This window comes from Apaloderma vittatum, unplaced genomic scaffold, assembly GCF_000703405.1.
Source record: "Apaloderma vittatum isolate BGI_N311 unplaced genomic scaffold, ASM70340v1 scaffold14792, whole genome shotgun sequence".
NCBI classification, from domain to species: domain Eukaryota; kingdom Metazoa; phylum Chordata; class Aves; order Trogoniformes; family Trogonidae; genus Apaloderma; species Apaloderma vittatum.
In genome coordinates this window covers 42910-65775 of record NW_009704281.1, presented here as the reverse complement: position 1 = coordinate 65775, position 22866 = coordinate 42910, and the positions used below count along the sequence as shown (strand labels likewise).

The 22866-nt window shown below is 40.5% G+C and overlaps 1 protein-coding gene across 1 annotated transcript in view; it reads right to left on the bottom strand.

Annotated features, from left to right (window-relative positions):
• Positions 1-22866, bottom strand: part of PLA2G4A (phospholipase A2, group IVA (cytosolic, calcium-dependent)) — a 59883-nt gene that overhangs the window by 7929 nt on the left and 29088 nt on the right. Inside the window, exons 6-13 of the mRNA XM_009865002.1 lie at positions 22742-22866; positions 15486-15622; positions 11937-12159; positions 9967-10081; positions 5684-5821; positions 5289-5381; positions 2599-2670; positions 412-654 (exon numbers count right to left, since the gene is read on the bottom strand). The exon at positions 22742-22866 is cut by the window's right edge and continues 50 nt beyond it. Of these exons, the coding sequence (XP_009863304.1) occupies positions 412-654; positions 2599-2670; positions 5289-5381; positions 5684-5821; positions 9967-10081; positions 11937-12159; positions 15486-15622; positions 22742-22866 (1146 nt within the window). The remainder of the gene's footprint in view (positions 1-411; positions 655-2598; positions 2671-5288; positions 5382-5683; positions 5822-9966; positions 10082-11936; positions 12160-15485; positions 15623-22741) is intronic.

The following is a 22866-nucleotide window of genomic DNA, read 5'->3' as shown; positions in this document are numbered from 1 at the left end:
CTGCTTAAGCCAACCCAAAACGTGGATGCATCTACACATCAGTCCTACATGAAAAGTTCTTTACAACAAGGGTGGTGGAACACTGGCACAGGTTGCCCAGAGAGGTGGTGGAGGCCCAGCCCCTGGAGGCATTCAAGCTCAGGCTCGATGGGGCTCTGAGCAACCTGATCTAGCTGAAGACATCCCTGGTCACTGCAGGGGCAGTTCCAGCCCAACACATTCTATGATTCTATGAAATGTGAACATAGCCAACAGATCAGTCACACTGGGAAGAATGTGGTGTTAGCAAAGCAAGGATCTACAAGACAGTGTGTTGTCTCCACCGCTTTTTCCAGAGGAAGAAAAAGCAGAAGAGCCGCTTCTGGTTTTACTTGGGAGTATGCAGCAACACAGGCTTTTCCACCAACTAACCTGCAACAGCTGTGTCTAGCTCATCTTCCTCCACGGACTCCTGAGTGAGAAGGTCTGCCAGAGGAGAGAGCGGGTAACAGCTGTTAAGGTTCAATCCCAGCATGAAGTTGTGCACTTTCCCAGCGCGTCCCTCTCTGGTGTTGAAGAGGGCACTGTCGCCCACCAAAGCCATCAGCATGCGCTGCACCCAGCTTTCTTGGCTGCTGTTCTGATATTCCTGGTTTGCCTCAGCATTTTCAGTGCCTGGAGAGGAAAATGAAAACAACCAGTGGTGATGCCGAATAATGTAGAAAGTAAAAAAACCCCAAGGTTTCTGGGTCTACTAAAATAAAGGGAGTATTGAAATAAAAGGAACTGGGTCACAGCCCTATTTCAAGAACCTGTGGATTAATGAAGGGGCTTATCTGCAAGAACTTCAGAGATAAGGAGGGAACCCATCCTCTTAATTTCATTTTCCATCTATGGTATGGCAGTGTGGATGTGTGCATCAGGAAAATAGGCTGGGCATGTGTTAAGATGACCTCAGCCAGATGTCATTAGTCTGGATAGGAATTGCAATGAGGATATGACTTGAGCTATGCTAGAACCCAGAACACAAACTCCCCCAGGCTCAGGGGCCAGACTTGAGCTGCCTAGATCCATGCTCAAGGCAGACATAAATTCATCTGGATGTGTAGTGACATCCTTCTCCATCCTTTGCTGATTGCTAGAAACCCAGATGTCCTTAAAAAGGCAAAGTTAATCAGCCTAAAAGAGAATGCTATAGCATGGGAATTCTAAAATACCTGAAAATATCCTGATAGTCAGCTGTAGACTCCAATCAATATCCAGTTTTAATTAACTAAAGAGTAAACTGAAGTATCCATTGCAGTGACAAATGACTTGGATTGGCGTCACCTGGCATTCGTAAACTATAAAAACTTTTCAGAGTGTTTTGAATAAGAATTTGGGCTCAGGCCTGATACTTTAAAACCAGCACTGAAATGTGCCTCTTTAATCAGGCTTTCAAGAAGCCGATTTTCATGTAAGTAGAGAGAAAACAAGCAAACACCACCAAGTTTAGAGGTCCAGCATTTGCACAACAATATTCTATAGAAGTGAGAGGGATTACGAAGTGTTTACAAATCAAGGGGTTTGTAGGTTTGTCCACTACAGTTACAAACCATGAGAGAAATGTAGTGTTTCGTGCTGGCTACAAATTCCAAAACAGGAAATCTGCAAATAAACACGAAAAGTGGTATCACCCTCTCCCTATTATTTTACACAGAAGGGAAACTGAAGAAGGAATTATTTAACTGAACTAACAACACAATTCACTGTCTCATCATTTATTTTCTCTTCTTCCTGTAGACTCTAAAATTATAAAAAGCTGCATTCCCAGCTTTGCTTTATTTGTTAAAACCAGAATTTCTTTAGGTGAAAAATCACTGTTGTCTCCCAAAGCATCATCAAATACAGAAAGCATTATTAGGATGAGACAGAGAGCCTGACTAAAATTCACAGAAATCCACATGTGGTTCAGGCATCTAAAGATAATTTCAATACGATCTTTTCTTCCCACTGCCCAATGCTGCACTTGTGATTGAGCCTCTTCTGGAAAGCTGGATTGCGGCATTGCTAAAATATCGTGCCAGACACTAGCAAATTTCCTCTACCAGATGTCATCTGTAATGGTGCCAGAAGGCAGCAATGAGTGCTAGAAACACAAATGGTTCAATTAACTACAGAATGGTTCAATTCTCAATTAAATATTTGATCAAGGAACCCTTGAAAGAACAGACAGCGTTCATTTGCTGGGCTGGTAACAATTTGAACACAGCTCTGAGCTCAGCACCTTGCTGGCAACAGGCTTCTGGAGATCATCGGCCCAATTTTTGGGTGTACATGAAATTGCACACCTCTGTGAAGGCCTGCTGGGCTCATGCCAAAACTGAAGATGCACGCGAGAATCATTTGATCACGAGTTTGAGCAGGTGACACAAAGTCAAGCCAAAGGTCCTCCCAAGGTCTCTATTTTGCTGAGCCCCTGGCTCCTTTAAGATCCTTGGGCTCTCAGTTATAAGAGAATATGGGCAAGACTAAGGAAAACAAGCTGTGGCTAACTACCCACATCCACAAACTTGGCCACGCTATGCGAAAGCTGACGAAAAGAGTAAGCAATGAAATAAAATGTGAGAATTTCCTTACCTTTTGGATGCTGTGATTCATCTTCGCTGTCTGAACTGTCGTTGCTTACAAGGTGCTTTAGCCTAATATTTTCTGTTGAAAGAAAAACAAAATTAAACCAATTAATTTAAACTGCCAAGGTTTAATCGTCAGAACAGCTAAGAATTTCAAGATGATTTGAGTCATAAAGCTATCACAGTCTTGGTAATCTAAAAATGCAGACAAAGAGATTCGATCTGCTGTGGACATCTCTCTGTTCAGGAATCTGATCAGAATGCATGGCTTTAGAGCCTGCAATTTTTGCAATGCGGCACCTACCATTCACCTTTGCCCTACAGATTTGACATATTTTCGTTCACCTTGGTTAAAATTTAGATACATATACCTTCCGCCTTCCCAATAATTCTCAGTGAACTAGGAAGACAATATAAATTTCTGTTAATTATCTGCTACCAGTTAAAAAAAACCCCAAAACCGCTTACCATCATTCATGCATATACAAATGTGTACCCCTAAAAATAGTGGAGGGAAAATAAATGCTGAGATGGTTATGAAAGTTTTACTGGATTATGCATGAAAAAGAAAAGCCAGTGCAGTTCTATAAATAGAAAAGAAAATGAGTTTTCTCTCATAACATTAGGCAAGAGAAATAAAACCAGAAATAACTTCTCTGGCACAAATCTGCCTTTTGTTAGCAGCTTTGTTTCTAAAACAACCACAAAGGCCCTGTTAACTGCTCACTAGTAACTCAAGGCAGCAATTCAAAGACAAAACGAAAACTGAAAAAGCAACATGTTTCACTCCCCAGGTCAGGTTTGTAGCAGAGAAGAATTAATGCAAGAATGGATTAGCGGCTGACAACATTATTTTTGCTCATTATGGAGGGAAGCCATTCTTGAAATCCAGTAGATATGCAATTTTTTTATGAGCAGTCTCATCTTGAAAGACTAGATCCTATAGAGACTGGAGATGGGGACTGAATTCCAGTGATGCAACTGTATCCAAGAGAAGACTTTTGAAAACTAACCCCCTTTATTCCGTAGTATAACGTATGATAGGAATTTAAATCTGACCCTAGTAAAAATAAACTGAATGAAGACTCTTTCCTAATGAACTTGAACAGATTATCAAACTCATTGTCTTCTCTCCCATTCAAAAACAAAAATAAAGTAACATCTACTATTTTTCTCTCAGAAGGATAACGTAGATGTTCATCTCTGGACTGTAACTTCCACCACACGTATTTTCCACCAAATGTAGTAACGAAACAATGACAATTACATTTTGCACTTTTTGCTTAAGTCTGAATTTAAATTCCAACACGAATACCCAATGAAAAGAGAAGACTGAGGGGTGTCTCTGCAGCATCAAGCATAAAAATCCACAGCTTTATCACCCTTGGTATGGAAAATGATGACTATCACCGTTATTTTTTTTTCCTCAAGAGGATTATGCCCTCTTAGATCTACATATAACACTAAAAATCCCCACAGAAACAAGAGCTTAGTCATCGTGTATTTTTCCTTAAATTCTTTTTCTTGTTAATACTTAGTAGGTCCTAAAATCATTACTCAAATACTGTCAATGGACAAACACATGCCAAAGACAAACACGTACAAATTTTTGAGAAAAATGTAGAAGACAGGCCAAAAGAAAATTCAGCGACCAAAAAAGGATGCTAAAAAGATGAACAAACAATTTTTTGACACCAAATCATCTCTTTAAAGCAACTCCTATGGAAAACATAAGCCATGGATGAGAGATAACATTCCGTCTCTCAAGATCTTAAAAAGCACTAACACAGACTTTTCCACTATAGATTTCCTGACAGAGATGTTCCAGTAGGTGTTACCACTCCCAAGGTGTATCAGAAATATGAACCTGGAGGCACAGGTCTCATTTTCATCCATAAAGAAGTACATTACCAAATAGCTGAATATCATCTATTAGGAGACAAGAACAGCTAAGGGGCTTGGAGGTTCTTTGCTGTGTCATTAGTATCAACACAATCTGCTTTTTCTTTCCACGCTCTTCAGAAAAACCTGGCTGTTTAGTAGCTTAACTCTGTTTATTTATTGGTTATGAATTTCCCTGTAATGCTGTCATCTGAATCAAAAAAAAAAGATAAAAACCATCTTTTATTATCAACCACATTCTCAAACACTAAAGTCTATCCAAGCCAAGCTACTACTCTTTCCTTACCATCATTACGCCATTTGTGCCTTAGAAATGAAAGCAAAATCAGTAAATTAGTAAAGCAAAGGATCAGATACCAACAGTTCATTTGTGGTAACAATGGAACGATCCAGTGACGATAAAACTCAGTTTTCCTTTACTAATCCCCTGGATAATACAGTCCAGTGTCAAGAGGCTACATAAATAACTATCAAGTGTTTGTCAGCTTCTGATCTCCAAAAACAGGCTTAAGAACATAAAGGGAGTTGGATTCCTTCAACTTCTCAAAAATAGTTGATTATATGCATGTGACTTCCAGTACCTCTGAAATGAATCCGAAACAAAAGTGAAAGAACATGACTATCTCTCTTCCTCTGATCTCACCAGCATCTAGCGAGGTCAGCGAATAAAGTCACTTGAACTCCACACTGTTAACGTGGCTACCAGGGGAGTGCCAGCCTTCCACCAAGCAAGAGCGCACTGAATCTTGCTAGCAATTTTTATTGTACGGTAGAAGAAAGATTTACTAACATTACCTAGTTCTTCTTCCATGGTGGGACCTTTATTTTGAGAATTGGAGACACCAAGCACTCTGTTAAATAATATAGAAAACGCACTGCCCCAGACACCTGAAAGGGAAAAAGTAGACAATGAATGGAGGGTGGTGGAAGAAAAACACACAACTATGTATTGCAGTGGTTTTAAGCAGTTCTGATTTTGGAACATGCTCAGATGTACACAGTGGAAACAAAAAAAAGCAGGGAATGCCAATCCATGTTTGTGAAATCTTTCAAATTGATATCTTCCAAACAATCAAGAGCCCAATTTCTTGTCTCACACATTGTGTGATGCATTTAAAAGCACTCACTCATGAACCACTGAAATTAGTTTGGTTTTTTTTTTTTTTAAAGTCTTTCTGTCACATACTCACCCATCAGGAAATGCAAAGGATTTTCACTGTACTTCTTCACCACAGTCCCCATAAAAAATTTGCTTCCAAACAAATCAGGAGACATAAAAGTGCCATACTTTGCCATACCAATCTCATATGGACTGAATTCCACCCAGTCTGCAAAACAACAAAACTGTGCTCAGCAAACTCAACCTGAACAGAAACAGTGGATGCACATACATAAATGAATGAAACTTCTGTCCAAGCAAAGAAATTCTAGTTAAGCTAAATAACCAACAGCAGTATCTCTTGGGTTGTGTATAAGTCAAAATTTTGATTTCAGGTGATGGAAAACCAAGAATTCTCATTCTCTCTTAACACAACCATCTTTGGTGGGGAAAAAAAAAAAAGGCTGTAAAAACAGAAGTATAAAAGCAGCGATTACAAACGAGAAAAGCAAAACAACATCTGGTTTTCATCTCATGCTTCAGTATGATTCCCTGTCACATGAAATGCAACATGGGTCTAAGTTCCAAGTTTATTTTTTGTTATTACGTAGTACCACAAAAGTTGTGAAATATTCTAGGAGAGGTATTTGGACTCTACCAAAACTTGAAGTTTCTAGTGAAATCCAGTATGAATAGGCAAGGCTGAGAGGCAGCTGGGAAACCAAATAGTACCAAACAATGCCAAACATTTTTTAAAGTATGTGCCATTCTATTGGATAGAGAGCTCAATAAAAATATGAAATCAAATGTTCAGACACATTTCCTAACCCTAGCAGAAAGTTTCAAAAGTGATTTACATTCCCTGATGTATGCCTTTTTGAAAAAAGGATTTTAGCTGATTTTGAAATTTCTTTGATACCAATGGAGCCACTTACATCAGAATTCATTTCAAAAAAGGAACAATAGCAAACAAAACACACCCTATGCTTTTAGTATTTCACCATTTCATCTATTTTACCTGCTGTATCTTTAGTAGTGACTGATTTAACTGCTTTTGTAAACAAATGATAAATAATTCTGAAACAGAAAGGCAAAACAGCCTTGAAAATTCCTCACAAGTGACAGGATGCCATCCACTCCCAAGGCACTGCGCTTCTGTCAAAATGTTAAGCCTTAGGTTAACCACTCCTCTGGAAAAGAAAAGGTTTAATCACGACTCCCCAGAGTTTTGTTTCATGGGGCACTGCTTATCTACGCTAAGTTAAATACATCATCCTATTTTCCAAATAAACCACCCACAAATCTTGACATTTATTGGAGCCGAAAAAAATCCCTTTGAAGGCCTAGTCCAGGAATCTAATGGTATTTCCCTTCCAATAAATAAACAGGAATTGGCAGATACATGTTCAGAATCATGTTGACAGTGGAATTGCATTTAGAATTAGAACTCATTTAATCTATGATAAACCACTTTCATTTTGTATTTGCACTGAAGATGATTTCTCAAATCACGTATCCTGCTTCAGGAAATAAGATTTCTGCCTTAAATGGCTTCAGCATTCTCAAAGCCTGTAATTATCTAAAGGAGGGTGTCAGGAGAATGGGGTCAGACGCTTCCCAGTGGTGCCCAGTGACAGAACAAGGGGCAATGGTCACAAACTGGAAAACAGGAGGTTTAACCTAAACAGAAGGAAATACTTCCTTACTGTGAGGGTACTGGCACAGGCTGCCCAGAGAGGTTGGGGAGTCTCCTTCTCCGGAGACTTTCAAAACCCGCCTGGATGCGTTCCTGTGGGATCTACTCGAGATGATCCTGCTCTGGCAGGGCGTTGGACCAGATGATCTCCAGAGGTCCCTTCCAACTCCCACCACCCTGTGATTGGCTTTTGCTGTTCCAGAAGGTCCTTAACACAGTCCTCATTTAAATGAGCAGGACCTGAATGACCTAAGAGTAAGAACTCTAGAACCAAGAGAACCATTAACTCAGGCTAGTTTCTTGGCTGTGGCTTAATCCAAATTAAAGTCAGACCTCTCAGCTCTGTTCAATCTAATTTGGATGTGGCCCTGATGCAAGTCAGATCTTAACTCTACACTGCCTCGTACCAGATGAAGATGCAACAGATTTTTCTTGTTCTCAGAAGGAAAGACAGAAAGGTAATATTTTACCAACATGAAGCATTTGGCAGTCTCAGAATTGCGTGTGTGTGTGCACTCACTGCTCCGGGTCATGACATACACTCATCCTCTCACAGATATAAGTTACCTATATAATGACTTTCAAGAGAACACACTCCCAAAAATCCAAATTTTGACTGGTCTGGCATTGCAGGAGCACTGCTGTTAGGAGATGGAAGCGTGCAATAGCAAAGCCAAACATTAAATTCCACTCCTCTCTTTAATATTAGATATCAGTATCTTCAGGTAGTTTCTTATCATTAAAGCAGTTGTAGTAATAATAATAATAAAAAAGAAAAAGCTAAGTAAATGACTGTAATTATGCTCAGTTAAAATGATTACTGCAGGTTTGGGTATGGCCGGCACCACCTGGCTTAGAAATGCTGTTGGTAGAGAAAACATGCAGAGCCTGGGGCACGAGAGCTGTGAGCAGCTGTATGAAATCTTGCACCACCGCTCCCAGAAGGAATGTTATCTGGTGTAATTCATCTATTTCAACTTGCAACAACATGAAAGATCTAACCTATGTCTATAATCTAGCAAGTAAGAAAATGTAACTATTTCTCTTCGAAACTTATGATGTATTTCACATTGTTCAGTTCTAAAAGGATGAAAAAAAGCTTACAATGGAAACAATCAAGATCAAGCACTCTATGTAATGATACAGACGATAGCCTCAAAAAAGCAGAACTAGGATCCACTGGCAGAGACAATTTCTTTTTGGACCAATTGGTAAGGCTAGAGAAATTAGACGAGCCTTCAGGTGATTCTTGCCTTGCTTAGAAAGGGGCATTATCAACTTAAGATAATTTTGGTTTTAGAACAGTAAATAAGTAACCCAAATAAGATTTCTCTGAAAATAGAAGCTCATCAGAAAAACAGAATATTTTTATTTGCAATTAAAAACGTTTCAGTTTCCTAAGGAGGAAAGTAAACATTTTCTCACAAAAAATGTAACTTAATTTACAACCTCATTTTCAATCACAATCAAAGTTTTGACAGCAGCATTTTCAAATAACCTTTTTAGGAAACAAGGATACAATGATCTGACTTATAAATCTTGGGCAAGGCAGTCAGCATTTCCCTTCTCAGTCTCATACACAATGATATAGATACAGATATCCTTTTCTTTGTACAGCATCTAGCATAATTGGACCCACTCCCAGTTGAGGCTACTAAACGGGTTTAAAGCTGTAACAAATAAAAAGCCATAATAAAATGAAAGCAGAAGCCCATCCTGTGTTATTAAAAACCACGCAAGAAGTGAAAAAAGAGGTAATATATCTAACTTGTTTGGTCAATTCTAATTTTGCTCCTCCTGGAAAGATGAATAATCCCATACGACTGAAGGCACTTCCTTTTACCTGTTTGATACACCAACGGCAAGCAGCTTTCTGCTGTCAGAGAAACACCCACTTGCTTTTGTCTTGACTCCTGCAATGTACTTAGCTACTTCACGGATAAGCAATGTTCTTTTTAACTGGTAGGAAATTTTTTTTTTTTGGTGACATATAGAGAACACAATTTGGCAATCACTTAACATTTCACAGAAATCTAAAGAGGATGTTAGATTTCAGGTAAAAAAAAATTAAAATAAAAATTGAACAGTTACAGCACAGTCTGAGAGTAAGTCTCCAAACCTAAACACAGTCTGCTTGTCTTTCCATGCATTTTCAAAGCCAAGAAAAGGCTCAGTTCCACGGAATGCCATGAGGAACACATCCATTTGATGCTGTTCTTCACAGCTCTGTAACCTTGGTGCAAATACTGCACCAACCAAACAAGCAACCACCTACGTAAGGATGTGATCATTGACCCTGAGTAACTGCTTGTTAGCAGAATCTACCGTCGGATTCCCAAAAGCTGCTGAACACAAACGTGTCCATCACCTTTTGAAACCCCTCAGAACAGTCCTTATGATGTGCCTGTGGTATATCCTTCAACATCACAACTTCCTACTATTTTGATAAATAAAGATGTCCCTGCACTCAGATCCTAATGATACAAATTGTGTTAGCCCACAGAGAATGTTTCACATCATGGGCAAATGCCTTCCTAACCCTTGCCACAGAACTAATAATTTCAAGGTGAACAAAGTTATGGGATTCTCAGAAATGTATTTTAAAAAGAAAAACAGGCTTTTTTGTCAGCCACATGCTTCTCTCCATAAGCAGCTCGATATACAGATGAAAAACATACCTGCAAACATAAGCTCGGAGACATCTGGCTTGACGTGGAGACATGTGAAGAGTGGGAGAGCACATTGTGCATTATTGATTTTCTCTTTCATGTCACTCAACGTGGTGTCCATTCTCTACACAGAAAGAAAGATGTTATCATAGAATCATAGACTGGCCTAGGCTGGAAGGGACCTTAGAGATCATCTAGTCCAACCTCCCTGTCATGGGCAGGGACGCCTCTCAACTAGATCAGGCTCCTCAAGGCTCCGTCCAACCTGGCCTTGAACACCTCCAGGGAGGGGGCAGCCACAACGTCTCTGGGCAATTTATTCCAAAGTCTTGCCACCCTCGTATTGAAGAATTTCTTCCTAAGATCCAGTCTAAATCTATTCTCCTTCAACTTAAACCCATTTCCACTTGTCCTATCAGTGGACACTCTTGTAGAAAGTCCCTCCCCAGCCTTGCTGTAGGTTCCCTTCAGGTATTGGAAGGCAACCATTAGGTCCCCCCGAAGTCTTCTCTTTTCCAGATTGAACAATCCCAGCTCCCACAGCCTGTCCTCACAGCAGAGGTGCTCCAGCCCCTGGATCATCCTTGTGGCCTCCTCTGAACACGCTCCAACAGATCCCAGCGGATCCTCAAAATGCCTGCTGATACTTGAGAGGCTACTCATCACTCTGAAATTCTCAGGGAGAAGGGAAGCGGACAAACGTAGTTGCGTTCAAGAAAAACGGGAGAATTTGTACAAGGAAATAATCTGCTTTAATGCCTGTTAACTGCACAATTCGGAAAGTAAGGAGCAGGAGAAGATACAATAGGAAGACGAAATAAGCATGTGTTACACAATCCAAAATAACATGGCCAATAAGAAAACAGTATTGCTGGACAAACCAAGTTCTTTCCCTTGGCTGCTGTAAAAGATGAAAACAAGAAAAAAAACCTCCTAGGCAGAGCCACCAGTAACAACCACATAATGTTTTTTTCAAGAAAATCAGCAGAGATAACTAAAAAAAGCAAATGGCCTATTAAGAGGCTTTACATCTGCGAACCAAGGATCTACATCTCCCCCAAGAAAATATTCTGGAGTCCGTAATCATGGAAAACTGAAAATCACTGACATAATACTATGATGAGTTATTATTTCCATTTTTCACTGATTGTGACACATTCAGATTTAAGCTTAACATCTGTGCATTTGTTTAACTCCTTTAGCAAACGCGGACTTCTAACCAACCTCCCTTCTAACCTCCCTTCATCATCAGACACCTTCCCTATACATCACAGTTACTAAAAGCTATGTTGCCGGTTTTCAGTATTTTAAAGTGTCTAAAACCTTATGGCAATGTATGCTTAGGAAAAGTACAAGCGTGTAAGACACATCTGTGAATCTATTAACACCCTTCAATCTTATCATAAGATCAAGTCCAAACTCTGCCCACTTGACTCATTTGAAGCCTGTGCGCTTGACTCAGTAATTTAGGATTTTTCTGTAATCAAGTACAACCGTACGAAGCCCTCCTATTGTCTCATCTCTCAGAAAAACGAGTTATAATTAAGAGAGATGTGGGTCTTTCATCCCCAAGATAGTATTTCGTTATGCAAATGCTGCTTTTCTTAGAGCAAAATGTGCATAAAGAACATGTGCACTTGGCTAATTCTCTCTTGAAATTGTGTGAAGAGCAATGTTGATGGATGAAACACAACGTTAGGAGCTTGCTGCAAGTACCCAGCAGTTGAATTCATTTCTGTGGCACATGGATACGTGTTTTCCTAACTCCTAAAGGAAAGGGTACCATTCAGAAGTAGAGCCCAGAGCAAGGAAAGCGTTTTAGAGTTTTCTTATCCAGCATGACCTCAGCTATAACTTTAAATATTTCCATTGCTAAATGTGCTTTGCTAGAAGTTACCGAGGTCATTTGAAAAAAATAGACACAGCAGTTATTAGGCAACAGTTTCACAACTCTAACAGTCATAAAGTAATGAACTCACATCATGGATAAGCGTTTCACCTATCAGCATTCCAAAGATATCCGTGAAGGTGACGGGCTGCCCTGAGCTTTTCTTATTCCACAGTGCTTCAATGTAGCGTTTGACTTTCTGAGGAGTGAGCAGCAGAAGCGGATTGTGACTCACACAGTTCATTAATTCTTGATTAATCTCCTTTGGTCCCTTTTCTGGAAAATCCGGGTGTGAATACAAAGTTGACATGTACCTGCAATGGAAAACAGGCTCCATGAGTATCAAAGTCTGGTTGAATGTCAGCTGCCTGAAATGTACAATATGCTCATAAATAACTTGACACGATTACTGATGAAATCAGATTAATTTACTGACCGTTTATGCAGTAAATGGTCATTTTCTTTTTCTCAAGGCACAGAAGGCTAAACCACTTGTTCTAAAGGCAAACATCCAATCTAACACTCAATACACATTTCTGTAGCATGTATGCTGATTAAAGCGTGCCTCATTTGTCTGTTTAAGGGATAAGGCACAGAACCACAGAAGCTGAAAAAAAAAAAAAAAAAGAGCTCCTCAGGTTGTCACAGCATACCTGAATTTAGCATGCTGAAGGTCTTACAAATACACCCACGCAGTTCTGTCACTCTCCAGTTCGTTACTACTATTCAAAAAATCGCTAAAATAGACTAGCGTGTGGCATGCTTTATGATTCTAGATGTTTTTATAATAAGATAAAGTCCAACAGCTACAACCTGTGCTGAGATTTCAATGACTCTGAGGATTTTGAAAAGGCCTATCAGGTAAATTGTGATTTTGTTGCAGTGTAACTCTGGAAACGGCAGTTTTGTTTAGTCAAAACAAATCTTAAACACACGTGTAGACAATTGCAGTTTGCACTTGGTTGGTTTAAGTAACACGTGGGATTGAAGACTTGAGACAGGCTGTCCTCACCTACCAGATGCTAATTTGACTATCATTTACTCAATTGCCTAGGTCTGGGATACGTACCACACCGCAGGTACAACTCCACGCAGCAGCAAGATACGTGCCGCATGAGCTTGGCCCCGAGATCACTGCCCAGCCACCTACTTGACGGCCTGACGAACCCTGTCACACGCATGATGTAAGAACTTGATTCATTAGTCCTTGGGCAGCCTCTAAAGCTTAGTGTGCACAGCAGCTCGTGGGTGGAACAGGCACAGCAGCAAGCTTCCATGAGAGCAGAGAAAGGAAAATGCAAGGATGAAGAATTCAGCACAAGGTTGAAGCAAGATGACAGAAGCAATCGGGGGGTAAATGCATCACTCCAAGGTTAGGCATGCAGCTGAGGGAACAAGTGAAAACCTGCCTCTCCCGCCAGGAAAGGAATTCTCCACCCTTCAGGGGAAAAAAAAAAAAAAAAAAAAAAAAAAAGAGAGCATTATTCCCAAATAATGACTGCATAGAAAAAAAAGGAAGGGAGTGTCAAAGCGTCAATTCATTTATACATCAAGCAAGGAAAGTCTGAAGAGGTGACATCACCAAGAGAGCAGAAGCAAATTTGTTCAAACACAACTGCCTTCCACATGTGATTTTCACTCACTTAGTTCAGATGATTTTGGCATTTTAATACAGATTTCATAGGTTTACATTAGACCAACCACGAGTTTTCCCAAAAGAGGATCTTAGGGCCAGTGCACTGACATCTTTTCAGAACACAGACTACATACCATTCCCTAGAAACCCAGTGAAAAGTTTTCACACTGTGGTGCTTTTTCAGTTGCTCTTCATCCAGCCAAATGATCTCTTTGCTTTTCACAGATTTGACAAAAGTACATCCAGGTCTCTCAAGAGACAGTGATAAACCTGCCTCCCCCCCTGCAATACTAGTGATAGAAAACCCCAGTTCCAGGAATGCAAACCTGTTATAGTCCAAGCTGCACGAGAAACTTAGTGCAGCTCACAGGCAGTTCCCCCATTTCAAAACCTTCTGGGCATTCTGAAAACTTTCTGTCTGGTCTGGGAGAGGAGAGTCAAGTCTCATACAGATTCACTGCTCATTTATATTCAGCTGTTCCGACACAAGTCTTTTTGCCTTTCAAATAAATGAGACATTCTTCCAATTGCAACAAATCAATTCAGTTTGTCAGCACCTGTTCTGGTACTAGATGGCCCAAAAGTGGATTCAGATGCAGCTCCAGTATTCAAACTGGTACAGTTATGGTAAAATTGCATTTGGTGACATTTGGGAAATTCCCTCGGAGAGTTCAAATTTTTTTTAAGATGTAACATCCTCTACTGCAACCTAATCCATTGATCCTAAAGACAAATTTTAAGGTGAGACAAAAAAAAAAGTCTGCAATTTTTCACTCAGTGAAAAAAAGGCACAATTAACGAGTCCGAACAGTTAAGAAATTTGAACTGAATTTGTAAGATGTCTTTGATGAAAATGACACAGCTTTTAAACACGTTACATCATTTCATTTAAGAAATGTCAAAAAAATAGTTTCAGCATCTGTCATAAGTGTAATTTGGGACAACTGACAAAAGCCAAGAAGACAAAAGGCTGCAGGTTCACAGCACTGGGCAGGGAGAAGAGAAACCTCCTGCTCAGAAGAGTGCCTGAGGCAGAATTAATACTAGGGTTCAAAGTATCCAGCTGCCTACAAAATCCTGAGGTCATAATGCCCAGAGAGCACCTTTCACACAGTGACACCACGCTGATTTTCTCCTCTTGATGTTGCTCCTGTTAATGGGCTGAAGCATTCATTGAGTCAGCCAGGACAGCATAACTACCTGATTAGGGCATCCCACTTGAGACATCTCTGAAGATCGGTGCTCTGACTAACAAGCTATTTTAAAGAGCAATGTAATCTGTAAACTAGTGACAATAGGAACGATGAAAGGCAATCCACAGCAGGATGCCCTGCAGCACAGCAGTCAGTTTTCTTTCCTCCAAGCTGAAATACATCTCCTCAAATCTCATCGTGCTAAGAAAGAATCAGTGAATAGATCTTTGACATCCCTAGTAAATCCACTAAGAGGAGGACTACTGCCTCTAAAACGGAGCAAAAGATCTTCCAGTGATTTTGAGAATCCCTGACAAGTCCCCCAAAAGTATAAAATCCATTTTCAGTTGAATGAGCCATCACCTTTGAATCGCAAGGAATTTTTTTGTTCCATTTCACCATGAAAATAAAACAACACAAAGAATATTTTGGATTGGAACGCTTAATCTTTTGGCCAAGAAGATGAAAGTATCAGTTACACATTTCTAATACATACAGTATTGGCTGTTGATACAGAAATGAGGGTGCATTTTTCATCCACTCCTGCTACGAGAGCTCCATCTCTCTTTTCTGGAAACTCAGCTGTTCTCACCCTTCCAGGTATTCTGAAACATCTCCACGAGCAGACCCACGCCACTTATCCACTATACTGGAAGACAGACGTCTCCGTATGTCTTTTTCCATACTGATAGCACATGTGTAAAATTTGTTGCAAATTATAACCTTGGAAGTAAGTCACCTCTCACAAAAATTCATTCCTGAATTTACTGAATAAAAAAACGAAGCAAAACAAAATAATATAAAGCCTTACCAAGTGGATCCTGAGAGACCAGCGATGTATGTCACACAGTCTAAAACTCCTGATTCATAAAGTGCTTTCATGACTCCAGCGAACCCCACCATGGCACGAAATCCACCTCCTGAACCCAGTACTGCTATCACTGGTACCTGCAGAGGTGAGAAGAGTGTATCGTCACATCAATTCTGATAAGGACTTAAAAAGTAGTAAATAAATCAGTCGCTGGCCTTGTGCAATTAACATGTCACCAGATCCAGAGATCCTCACAGCAGAGAAGAAAGCTGTGCTTTACCCAATCTGTGCACAAAAATTATTACAAGCCAAAAAAAAAGGTACTCTGCAATCTTTTACTGGTACATGCATAAGAGAACAGCAAAATGCTGTAATTAAAAGACTTATCTCAAAGTGTTTTAACACTGCACGTAGAACGGAACAGTACCGCCGTCCCACGCATGAAGTTACCTGTCCCTCTTAGGTTCTCTGTGCCCAGGAGCGACATACAGTATCTGTATGTCAGCGCTGCCCGGAAGGATTTTGGACCAGGTATCACAGGTTACTGGGTAAGAAACAGCACTACAAAGGGACAAGCGACAGTAGCTGTTGAAGCCCCTCTCCTACATGACACAGGGCAACCTGCCAACCAGACTGCTTCGGCAGATTTGCTGCTTGCCCAGGTTCCAGATCCACAAAGTCATGGAGAATTGGCTGAGTCACACCTGGCCTTCCAGCTGCTGCTCATCCATGTGGGCAACAGCGATACAAGCAGGAGAGGCCCTGAGCAAATGAGAAGTGCTTTGCCCCCACTTTAAACAAAGAACGAGGGGCAGAGGTACCCAAGGCTTTAGCCTGAGGACTTCATCTTTCTAGTCTGGAAGAGGAACGGCTCAAGCAGATGCTGTGAAGCTTACGTGGCATCACTAGTGAGATACTTGGCTTCTTGAGCACAAACCGTTGCTTGCTGATGAAGATGGTTCATGGGAAAAGAATCCACCTCACTACTGGAGTGAAGACAACCTTCATGAACAGACTTGCCAAGAAAGACTTTACACTAACTTCAATGACAGGGACCTAAAGTGATCAAAGGGTGCAAACATTGCAAAAGCAGTAAGAACTCATGGGAGAACATCAGTAGAGACCTGCACGTTCCTGCTTAGAAGATCATTCAGAGGCTTACCTCAACTGTCTCAAGAAAATTTGGAAGTTCAAGTGCAGTCACAGGTCTGTGACGCCATCAGAATGCCACAGACCTGGTGGGAGAGAACGCATGCCTGGCACACTGCCGTGGATGGGTGGAGGCTTGAAAGGCAGGCAGGGAAAAAGAGGGCAAGGTTGGCTGCACTCTAGAAGCAGACAGCTCCTGGACTGCACAGAACATCAGGATGCAGCCAGGGACTTTTGGGAGCTTCTGGGTAACAACCATTAAGAAAGTAACGCTAGGGATGTTGTGGCAGTCTCACTCAGACTGCTGAGCAACAGGATGAAGTGGGTAGGGATTTCTCTAAAAACCAGAAGCCTCCTGATCTGGCTGTGGTCCTCATGGCAAGGAGGGGATTTTCACTCCCTGATGAAAGGTCGGCATTGTACAAACCAGCCAAGAAGTCTGATGGAGGCCCTGGTGACAACTTCCTAACGCAAATGCTAGAGGGGCTACTAATGTCATACCTCACCTGCCACTCCCAAACAGTCACAGACGTGGCCCCTGGGAGCTACTCAAGGGGCACAGAGTGATTGAGTTTGGGATCAGACCAAGGTGGGGAAAAGGGTGTCAGAGTTCAAACTCTGGAATTTGCTAAACTCTGGATTGTTCTGAGGCTTGCTAGGCAGAACTCACCTCTGTTGGCAGTAAACTGAGTGTTGGCAACAGTGCTCCTTCCAGAGACAACCTGGACTAGCTGACCTCCAGGGGTCCCTTCCAAACAGTATTCTTATGGCTCCGTTATATCCTAATTTTTTATTCACTGTGACGTTCTAATAAGGCACAGTATTTCCACCACACAGAATCCTCCATTTCAGGCTCCTTACAGGCACAGAAAGGTAATGCCCCATTCTTCTGATTCTCCAGGTCAAGTAGCAAAATATATGTATATACACATATGCACTAGTACCCTGCTTAGCTTCCTGTCTACTGAAATAACATACAGAATTTCAAGTTCATTTCATTCACACAGATTGGTGGCTTTTCTTCAAACATTAAAATACAACCTGTAAGTCTAAAAAGTGGGTGAACAAACCATGTCAGCATTATTAAGCTGTTGCCCCCACAATGCCCTGCTACTTAGAACTCTAATTGCCCAGTATCTGAAGAATTAGAATTTATCTGAAGTCACCACGTGTAGCAAGCTTTCTAAACAAAAACATGATCAGAATTTGTTTAGAATGCCTGTCCTTCTTATTCATACTCCAAAATAGAGAAGATATTAAATTTAGTCATTAAATAAGCTATTTAGTTACAAGACCACAGACATTTTTTAAGCAATCCAAACACCAGTCTTAATCCAAATTTATCTTTATGACAGAGCCAAAAGCAGTAAAAGTTACTAATCAGAATCAGAAGAGACAAATAATATTTTGGCTAGAAGTTTTCATTAGAAAATATGTTTTTAAACATCTTATAGTACACTACATAGTATGACTATAGCCTCAAATTTACACATAAATTCTCTTTGCCTCTCTGGTTGTATCTGCGACAGAGCCAAAAGCAGTAAAAGTTACTAATCAGAATCAGAAGAGACAAATAATATTTTGGCTAGAAGTTTTCATTAGAAAATATGTTTTTAAACATCTTATAGTACACTACATAGTATGACTATAGCCTCAAATTTACAACCAGAGAGGTAAAGAGAATTTATGTGTATCTGCATACCTACTCAGCTATCAAGAGATAGAAAAGTGAGCAAAAAGACTAAGTTACAAGCAAGATCTTACTGAAAATGTATCTACAAGGGGTTTATCTGTCTTTTGTTCTTCCCAGCCCTGACTCCAAAGCTGTTCCCTTCCATGGCACAGTTTCCTCAAATCTCTAGGAAGATAACAAAATAAAATAAAAATTCACTTGCTACCATCATGAAGTGTTCTAGGTCAAGCAAACGTCCGACCTGGTTCCTGGTTTCCAAAACCTAGAAGAATTTTCCACTGTTGAACCCCTTGGTTGTTGCTAAGCATGAAATGAATGACATGGTTGTGCAGAAAGACCCTATCTGATCAAACTGGTAATCAGTCAAAAATTTCACTGAAATGCAATTTAAGGTGCCAATAGATGGGATTAGTTAAGAGAAAAAGAACCACGTGATGCTGAGTTCAGTTTCTTTCTGCAGACTCCACACTCCAGGGCATGAAACTCTCTGGCAGAATGAAAACGCACAGTCACACAGAAATGACCACGCATGATGACCAAATGAGCCGAGACATTCCTGGAGGCTCCCATTCTGCAAAAACTGCTTATTCTTGATGCGCTAAGATTATTTCATTACCTTCTTCATAAGGGTTCGGCTTTAATAATAGAAACCACAAGTATTTACTGACACCAGGATTCGTCATGCACCTTCATAGATAGCTATCAAAAAAAAATGACAAACCCAAGGTAAAGATTTTGGACATGCTTGTTTTGTTAAGCCAACACCCCAATAACGGAGCAGTTGCTTTGAACAGAAGAGCCATATTACTAATCACAAAGTTAATAAGGCTTGCTAGGTTTTGAAAGCTCTTTATAAACACTGATTAAGCTACAAAGGCAAATCCCAGCAGGATGAAAACAGTGTTTTGCAGGTGCAAGCCTGGAAAAAGCTATGTGAGAACACTTCCAAAGCACCACTATTCAACAAATCTATTCATCAGTGAAGTGGCACAAGCACAAGGGAAAATCTGACTTTTCTTTAAGATGCGCAGAAATGCCTAAGGAGGATCAACAACGAACGTCGAGAAGACTCACCAGCATCCTGTATACTTAACCCACAGGCATTCCAGGAATCACAGCTTCCTGTACCGGGGGAGGGTGGGTATACCCAGAAGTGGGTGGATGTACAGTATCTCTTTATTTCCACTTGATACCAAAATGAAGAATAAAGAGCTGCAATCACTATTTCCAGACATGACATTTGACTAAAGAGCTCTAGAGCAGAGGGCAGCAGTTTAAGTAAGCCTCCCACAGTAAATAAAGCTTTTGAATGACAAACGAAATAACTGAAGAGAAGCACCTACTGCATACAAGTTGACTTGCAGGCTAAGTCAGGTGATGAAGGTTGAAGCCCTTCCTGCTTTGCAGAGGAAGGCAGAGCAGATCTGCAATCAGGCAGATGTGTTAAAGCAGTTTTTTAGCTATGATTCAGTTTCTGACATGTTCAAGGGTGAGAAATAGTAAAATTTGGAATTAGGTACACTCATCTGACAAGCTGCTCTCTAGGACGAATCAAGCAGAATCTAGGACGATGCAGAGAGAGTACAAAGGAAAAGAACTGAGAAGCTATCTCACTACTGAGAAAGGATGGAGAAAAGATACTGAGGTGTACTCCGTGTCCACAGGCTGGGGCTGACACACTCCATACGGAAAGCACTAGGAACCCAAAGTGATTTGTACATCAGTAGAACCAAGGGCAGAGATCCTAAACTCATTCAAGCAGATGAATCAATTCAGACCGTAACCGTAAGTCCGTCACAAGGAAGAGATGCAGTGAGACAACAGCAAAAACACGAACTCACAAGTTTTGGGAGACAAAAGCCCATTGCTCTAACCCCTGGCCACACTGCCACGCTCCATTCTAGACAGTTGTGGCCACTTCTGAACAACTAAAACGTCACACCAGCACGGCTTGGTTTTTCCTGCAGCTGGTCTGCACGGCACAATGCTGAGGGACCCAAGCCAGTTTTGAACAAAAAAACCACCAAAACTAGCTTAGATATCATGCAAACCAACTCCACTGAACTGGATTTAACAATGCTGATGGAGTGTTCTGTCAATATATGTGTACTTTTCTAGGATCTATGGGGTGCTGGTCCAAGTGGACAAGCTCAGCACCACACAGCTCCACTTCAATCAAAGGGTGCCTCATCTCAAGTGCCAATGGCTTAATCACCAAACTGGGCATGAAAATGAAAAGGATTTGGGAAACAAGATACATTTTAAGAAAAGCAAGTTCTGAAAAAGGCATCTTAATCATATTTTCCAGTAATCTGGAAAAAAAAACCCCGAAACACCTACAACATATTAAATTTGTTTGGGGAATGAGTGGTGGAGATGTTTTCATTCAAATGCCCTGGAAACACAGGGCACAAAATCTGGACGAGAATACCGGTGGTGGGAAAAAAAAAACTGCCATGGGGTACATACATGATTATTAAAAAATTGTTCTGCAAATCCAGACTTAAAGAACTATAAGCTTTAATTGTTTATGGTACTTTCAGAAAATTGTTTAAAACAACAAGAATTAGAAAAATAAACTGAGCAATACCACAGCTAGGAGAAATCTCACCCTCTGTGATTTCAGAACATGCCTCAAGATTAAAGAAAGAAATCTGGAAGTGCTCACTTCCCCATCCAGGGATGTATAATTAGGTATTAAAGTCTCATGGCACCCCTGCAAGGCACATGAGTTGCTCTTTACAGATGAAGAAACTTAAGTGAACTTTACGTGGCTTGTTTAAGATTAAACAATGACTCAGCTAAGAATATTCATTACGTCTCCTGACTTCAGATGTTGTGTTAAGACTGCAAATATCCTATAAATCCTCCTCCTATCTTCCATCTGTAGCAATAAATGTAAAAATGACAGCCTAGAAGGACACAACTATATTTTAATTTGAACAAAGTGTTGGGTTTGTTTTTTGTTTTATTTTTCATTGCTAGCAGCAGCTATAACTTCTGACAAGTCAGCTTAGAAATAGACACTTCGCATACTAAAAACAGGAGAAGCACATGACCTCAGCCCTTCCTAAGGCTGATAAGCCTACAATTAGGGATTACAGTCTGGACTTGGTAGATGTAATTGAACTGCTAAAATTTCAGTATTTGAGACAGTGAGGGATATCAAGGGAAGACAGTAACAATATAAAGACAATAACACATAAAGCCTTATCTAGCATTTACAATAATTCACGCACACACACCACCCACACACAACCGATACTTCAGGCACTGAGTATCACTCCAGTTCTGACTGGATTTTGACAGAGTATCTGCACCCTTTCTGAGAAAGGCATTACTCTGCTGTAGAAGACTGGACCAGCAGCACACTCACAAACATCTACTCCAATGTGTTAAGATTAAACTTAAGATGAAAAAAACTTGAAAACTTTCCTTCACAATACGCTTAATTTATATGGCTAAAAACAAAATATGTACAATACTTGTCCAATTCTTTCATCTTCCTCAAAAAGCTCACACAAGTACATTTTATTATGCACCAAGGAGTTCAGAAGTATACAACAGTAACACATTTAGCACCTGCTCAAAATTTCATAGGAATTTGAAAGGAATTCTTTGTGTTAGTTCCAGTTTCTGCGAACAGCTGTCACACTCTGCTTAAACTAAAAACGTGCAGAAGGAATCATAATCCTAACCCTATAAAATGGGCTAAAGAAAAAGAAAGAAAAGACTTTTTAAGATGACTAACACGAAACTAGTACATTTCCTGCCTAATCTTTTAGACACGAAGGCCATAGAGCCGAAGCCATTTGAAGAGCCCAGGCTGGATACCGAGCATGCAAGGGCAGATTCTGCAGTTGGGTGTGTGCCCCGAGCCACCGCATGTTCCGCGTGCCCTTTGGGCATTTTTCAGAAGATGACGTCACCTCACAACCAACACCTTAACAAAGCACACTATTCAGAATTGGAGCAAAATGAGAAGCATGGATTTATCTCCTTTGCCTGATTTTAACCCAGGCACAGTCTGCCCAAGGATTACTAAAGGACCAGATAAAAGCTACAGCTGTTTTTAAGGTGCCAGGGTAAGTGAAAAGCTGTGATTTCTGTCCTGCGATGGCATTCACACGGTATTGTCCTCCTGCACATACTCGGCATATCTTATTTAAGCATAGCTCCATTTTGGCACCGCATTTTGTCTCCTTAAACTTTCATCTATAAATTCAGAGCACAAGAAAAACTATTTGCCAGCCTAAATAGCGTATGCACAAAGAGGAATAAGACTTTTTTTTTTTTTTTGCTTCTGCCATCTGTCTTGAACCATTCTATCTCATGTGTCCCATTCATTCCTTTGAGACACAAATGCAGGATTCCAAAAACAGTACTAAACTTGAGATGAACTCTTCAGACTTACGTCACGGGAAGTGGTCAAGTTCTTGCTATTTTCCTCTCCCAGAAATGATTTCATACTGTGCATAATATTATCCTTTCGCTGTTGCCGGAATTTCTTCTCCTCATCACACAGAGCCATGCTGAACC